General features: G+C 40.5%; 1 protein-coding gene across 1 annotated transcript; it reads left to right on the forward strand.

Annotated features, from left to right (window-relative positions):
- Positions 1–5,632: 5,632 nt before the first annotated feature.
- Positions 5,633–6,556, forward strand: LOC138441685 (olfactory receptor 7A17-like). Its single transcript, XM_069592782.1, has one exon. It carries the CDS (start codon positions 5,633–5,635, stop codon positions 6,554–6,556), a length of 924 nt encoding a protein of 307 aa, XP_069448883.1.
- The last annotated feature ends 321 nt before the right edge of the window (positions 6,557–6,877 follow it).

Raw genomic sequence — 6,877 nt, forward strand, 5'->3', positions numbered from 1 at the left:
CAACTCAGTAATCAAACCCAGGTCTCCTGCATTGCAGGTGGATTCTTTATCAGCTGAACCACAAGGAAAACCCGTAAGTTATTGTTATTATATTTCTTATGCATTTAGTTTTCAATGCTCTATTCAATTTTGTTTGTTAAACTTGTCTTGAAACCATACTATTTAACTTGGTTTCATTCTCCTTTTCCTTTCCCCAACTTTTCATTTTTTCTAAATTCATTTTTGAACAAGTGCATTTATATTCACACACGGTTAAAATACAAACTTGAACATAACAGGTGAAGTCTCTGTCTGCTTAGACCCTATTTTCATTGAGAAGATGAGTACAATGAAAGAAATGTATGAATAACACAATGTCTCAGATAACTAATATGAAGACTGTTACTCAGAAGGCTGGAATCACCATGACATGTATATCTTACGTGTATGGACCGTGGAGGTCACTGATGGTTGGGCAAACTAGGACCAAAGTGTGCATACAAGAATTAACAGATCATCCCACCCTCTCCCTCTTCCACAGAGTCCAAAAGACTGTTCTATACATCTAGGAGAATGGCATTGAAACATGTATATTATCATATATGAGACAAATCGCCAGTCCAGGTTCGATGCATGATACTGGATGCTTGGGGCTGGTGCACTGAGACGACCCAGAGGGATGGTACCGGGAGGGAGGAGGGAGGGGGGTTCAGGATGGGGGACATGTGTATACCTGTGGCAGATTCATGTTGAAGTATGGCAAAACCAATACAATATTGTAATTAACCTCCAATTAAAATAAATAAATTTATATTAAAAAAAGAATTAACAGAAAAATGATTAAAACCCAAGAATAGCAAAGAGAAGGGGCCATGTACGAAAAGAGAGAAAGAGGACTGCTTAGTCTGCTATCAGACCACATAAAAACAATTAAACAAAAAAATATAAAACAGGCACAGGAAAAACAAGTTTTGCTGCCTCATCTTAAAGATGGGCTTTCCAGGTGGCACGAGTGGTAAAGAACCTGCATGCCAAAGCGGGCAAAAGCACCCCACTCCAGTACTCTTGCCTGGAGAATTCCATGGACGGAGGAGCCTGGTAGGCTGCAGTCCATGGGGTCGCGAAGAGTCAGACACGACTGAGCGATTTCCCTTTTACTTTTCACTTTCATGGATTGGAGAAGGAAATGGCAACCCACTCCAGTGTTCTTGCCTGGAGAATCCCAGGGACAGGGGAATCTGGTGGGTTTCCATCTATGGAGTCACACAGAGTCGGACATGACCGAAGTGACTTAGCAGCAGCAGCAGCCAATGTGGGAGACATGAGTTGTGAGTTTGATCCCTGGGCCAGGAAGACCCCTGGAGGAGGAAATGGCAAGCCAGTCCAGTATTCTTGTATGGAGAATCCTATGCACAGAGGAGCCTAGAGGGCTACAGTCCATGGGTTTGCAAGGAGTCAGACATGACTAAATCGACTAAGCACAGGATAGCACATTAAAAGTCAACATTCATTTCACATTATGTATTGTACTTTATATACATCCTTTTACAAGGGTTTTTTCGCCTTTACTCACTTTTATCTTGAGTGGTGTAATCTGCAAATGTTTTAAAGCATAAAAACATCACTACTTTATCTTTTGGGTGAGTGTATTCTATTTTATCATTTTTCCTGGGCATCAAGGGAGTATTCAGTTCACTTGCTCAGTCGTGTCTGACTCTTTGAGACCCAATGAACCGTAGCACACCAGGCCTCCCTGTCCATCATCAACACTCGGAGTCCACCCAAACCCATGTCCATCGAGTCAGTGATGCCGTCTCATCCTCTGTTGTCCCCTTCTCCTCCAGCCCTCAGTCTTTCCCAGCATCAGGGTCTTTTCAAATGAATCAGCTCTTCGCATCAGGTGGACAAAGTATTGGAGTTTCAGCTTCAACATCAGTCCTTCCAATTAACACCCAGGACTGATCTTTAGGATGGGTTGGTTGGATCGCCTTGCAGTCCAAGGGACTCTCAAGAGTCTTCTCCAGCACCACAGTTCAAAAGCATCAATTCTTTGGTGCTCAGCTTTCTTTATAGTCCAACTCTCACATCCATACGTGACCACTGGAAAAACTATAGCCTTGACTAGACGGACCTTTGTTGGCAAAGTAAGTCTCTGTTTTTTAATATGCTGTTGAGGTTGGTCATAAGGAGTTCCTTTCAAGGAGTAAGCGTCTTTTAATATCATGGCTGCAATCACCATCTGCAGTGATTTTGGAGCCCAGAAAAATAGTCAGCCACTGTTTCCACTGTTTCCCCATCTATTTCCCATGAAGTGATGGGAACAGATGTCACAATCTCAGTTTTCTGAATGTTGAGCTTTAAACCAACTTTTCACTCTGCACTTTCACTTTCATTAAGAGGCTCTTTAGTTCTCCACTTTCTGCCATAAGAGTGGTGTCATCTGCATGTCTGAAGTTATTGATATTTCTCCTGGAAATCTTGATGCCAGCTTGTGCTTTTTCCAGCCCAGCGTTTCTCATGATGTACTCTGCATATAAGTTAATAAGCTGGGTGACAGTATACTACCTTGACGTACTCCTTTTCCTATTTGGAACCAGTCTGTTGTTCCATGTCCAGTTCTAACTGTTGCTTCCTGACCTGCATACAAGTTTCTCAAGAGGCAGGTCAGGTGGTCTGGTATTCCCATCTCTTTCAGAATTTTCCACAGTTTATTGTGATCCACACAGTCAAAGGCTTTGGCATAGTCAATAAAGCAGAAATAGATGTTTTCCTGGAACTCTCTTGCTTTTTCCATGATCCAGCAGGTGTTGGCAATTTGATCTCTGTTTCCTCTGCCTTTTCTAAAACCAGCTTGAACATCTGGAAATTCACCGATCACGTATTGCTGAAGCCTGGCTTGGAGAATTTTGAGCATTACTTTACTAGCATGTGAGATGACCGCAGTTCTGTGGTAGTTTGAGCATTCTTTGGCATTGCCTTTCTTTGGGATTGGAATGAAAACTGACCTTTTCCAGTCCTGTGGCCACTGCTGAGTTTTCCAAATTTGCTGGCATATTGAGTGCAGCACTTTCACAGCATCATCTTTCAGGATTTGCAATAGCTCAACTGGAATTCCATCACCTCCATTAGCATTATTCGTAGTGATGCTTTCTAAGGCCCACTTGAGTTCACATTCCAGGATGTCTGGCTCTAGGTGAGTGATCACACCATCATGATTATCTGGGTCATGAAGATCTTTTTTGTACAGTTCTTCTGTGTATTCTTGCCATCTCTTCTTAATATCTTCTACTTCTGTTAGGTCTATACCATTTCTTTCCTTTATCAAGCCCATCTTTACATGAAATATTCCCTTGGTATCTCTAATTTTCTTGAAGAGATCTCTAGTCTTTCCCATTCTATTGTTTTCCTCTATTACTTTGCATTGATCACTGAGGAAGGCTTTCTTATCTCTCCTTGCTATTCTTTGGAACTCTGCATTGAAATGGGAATATCTTTCTTTTTTTTCTTTGCTTTTTGCTTCCCTTCTTTTCACAGCTATTTTAAGACCTCCTCAGACAGCTATTTTGCTTTTTTTAAATTTATATACTCAAGGGAGTATAGAAGCACATGAAATGTCACCAGAACCAAAGAAGGTTTTCTTTACCACAGTCTGTCAGGAACCATTGAGCTTATTAGATCTTTCTTTTCTCTTATGTCCAGTTCCTCTGTCTCTCCCTCGATACATACATACATCATTTTTCAGTTTTATTAATTTTTGCCTGTGCTGGGTCTTCATTGATGTGTGGGTGTTTCTCTAGTTGGAGCGAGCAGGGGCCACTTTCTAGTTGCACTGTAAAGACTTCTCATTGTGGTGGTTTCTGTTTGGGAGAACACAGGCTCTAGGGCACTCTGGCTCAGTAGTTATGATGCATGGACTTAGTTATCTGGCAGCATATGGAGTCTTCCTGGACCAGGGATTGAACTCATGACCCCTGCATTGACAGCCAGATTCTTAACCACTGAACCACAAGAAAAGTCCATTTATATATATATATACATATATATGTATGTACATATATATATATATATATATATATATATACATATGTATTTTCAGGCTTTGAGAAAGAAAATTATATACACACACACACATATATATATATATGTGTATATATATATATATATATATACACACAAGCATATAGCATCAGAGACTCAATGGACATGAATGCAAGCAAACTGCAGGAGATAGTGAAGGACAGGGAAGTCTGATGTGCTACAGTCCATGGAAAGAATCAGACATGACTTATCAACTGAACAACAACATGACTTTATGTAACAAATTTTCAACATAAGTTTAATACAAAGCATAAAATGGCCATACCAAAACAGAGCTCCAAATTTATTTGCACTGTGCTCTGTCATTTCAGTCATGTCTAACTCTTTGCAAGCCTATGGACTGTAGCCCACCAGGCTCCTCTGTTCATGGGATTCTCAGGCAAGAATACTGGAGTGGGTTACCATGCCCTTCTCCAAAGGATCTTCCCAACCCAGGGATCAAACTCGTGTCTCTTGTGTCCCCTGCGTTGCGGGCAGATTCTTTACCCATTGAGCTATCTGGGAATGTCGGGAAATTTACAAACTGTAATTTCTGGATGCCATTTCTAAATAATTTGCCATGCTCATCTTGAGTTATATCAACATCCAACTTAATAAGGGTAGTTAGGGGTGAAAAAGACAAGGAAGTTACACAGTATAGGAAGGAAGATTCTACTGTGTGTGTGTGTGTTTTCATGCCTTGTGAAATGTGTGAAGTCCTCCAGGCAGGAGTACTGAGCACATATATTCCAAGGTGAATCTTGTAATAGAGTTCTAAACTCAACTGCCAGAAGAGATTCATTAGTACTTACAAGCCAACTTTGCAACAATTTCCTGAGGTTCTAAAAATACATAATGTATATAAGAGACTCCTTGATATTTGATGCTTCAGCAGCAGCAGGGAGGCCACTTTGCTTCTCAGCATCCTATGACATCATCTCTGCTCACTTTCCCTCCTGCCCATTACCTTTCCCATACTGAACATCTTAAAGAAGTACCTCTCTTTGCACTGCTGTTCTCCCTGCCTGGCACACATTTCATCTGATATGTTCATGGAAATGTCACCTTGTTTTTCAAGTTTTCAAGCCTTAGCATGAACATCCATGAAAAATAGCACCCCTTCTTTGCTCATTCTCTTATACCTGCTTTCGTTTTCTTCATACAATCTGTCACAGTCTGAGAAGCTATACATACTTTTTTTTTTTTAATTCTCTGGATTTTTCTCTGTAGACGGATAGTAAGAGTTTTTATTTTTCAGCACCCCATACTCATTGCCTAGACAGCACCAGGAACATTGTCGGCACACAATTTAAATGCCCTTAAAAAATGAAAGAATTTCTCCTTAAATATGAGAAATATTTGAGTTGCCAGGGAAAATGCTGAAAGTCAAATAAGCTTGCTAATTAAAGATGACATAAGAAATTCCACCAAGGGGACTGAATTCATAAACAAATTTTTGAAATTAATATTTTGATAGGCAATTATAAGTGGCAGCCCTTTAACAATGTGAGTAATATCTGATTGTGTAAAAATCAGTCATGTTATTTTCCCATTTCCTCATAGTTACCTTCAGCCCATGGTACCAAGGAACCTAACACATGTTTCAGAATTTCTTCTTCTGGGATTTTCAGAAGAACCAGAACTGCAGCCCCTCATATTTGGACCTTTCCTCTCCATGTACCTGATCACTGTGTTTGGAAACCTGCTCATCATCCTGGCCATCAGCTCAGACCCCCATCTCCATACTCCCATGTACTTCTTTCTCTCCAACCTATCCATTGTAGACATCTGTATCACCTCCACCATCACTCCAAAGATGCTGTGTAACATCCAGACACAGAGCCACATTATAACCTATGAAGGCTGCATGATTCAGATGTATTTTTTCATGCTTTTTGCAGGGTTGGATGACTTCCTCCTGACTGTGATGGCTTATGACCGCTTTGTGGCCATCTGCCACCCTCTTCACTACACGGTCATCATGAACCCACGACGCTGTGGAATTCTGGTTTTGGTTAGCTGGATCATTAGTGTCCTACATTCCTTGTTAGAAACTTTAATGGTATTGATGCTGTCCTTCTGCAGAGAGGTGAAAATCCCTCACTATTTCTGTGAACTCAAGCAGTTGATTCAACTTGCATGTTCCAACAACTTTCTTAATGAACTGGTGATGAATTTTGCAGCTGGACTTCTGGGTGGTGTTCCCCTTGCTGGTATCCTTTACACTTACTGTAAGATAGCTTCCTCAATATGTAGAATCTCATCAGCTCAGGGGAAGTATAAAGCATTCTCCACCTGTGCATCTCACCTCTCAGTCGTCTCCTTATTTTACTGTACATGCTTAGGAGTGTATCTTAGCTCTGCTGCTCCCCACAACCCACACTCAAGTGCAACAGCCTCAGTGATGTACACTGTGGCCACACCCATGCTGAACCCTCTCATCTACAGTCTGAGGAACAGAGACATTAAGAGAGCTCTAAGAGCGTTCTTTCAAATGTGAGCTATAAAAAAAGGTAATTCACCTGGGCTGAAGAAAGGCCTTAGAATCATAAATTGCTAAGCTTTGATCAGGCTGTGGAAGTAGAACTTGCTATTTCAATTTATTTCCTGAAATTTTCCTTTTTTGACTTCAGCTTCTCCATATGATTTATATAACTGTTAAGGCTTGTGATATCTCTCATAATTCAAATATTTTTTCATTTTATGGTTTTCCCACTTTCTCAGATTTATGCTTAGCCTTGGATCTGGATAATTTGGGAATTAATCATTTTTTCATATAACTATATGAATTTCTTAAAACTGCACGCATGCTAAGTCACTT

Source organism: Ovis canadensis, chromosome 5 (assembly GCF_042477335.2).
Source record: "Ovis canadensis isolate MfBH-ARS-UI-01 breed Bighorn chromosome 5, ARS-UI_OviCan_v2, whole genome shotgun sequence".
In the NCBI taxonomy this organism is placed as follows: domain Eukaryota; kingdom Metazoa; phylum Chordata; class Mammalia; order Artiodactyla; family Bovidae; genus Ovis; species Ovis canadensis.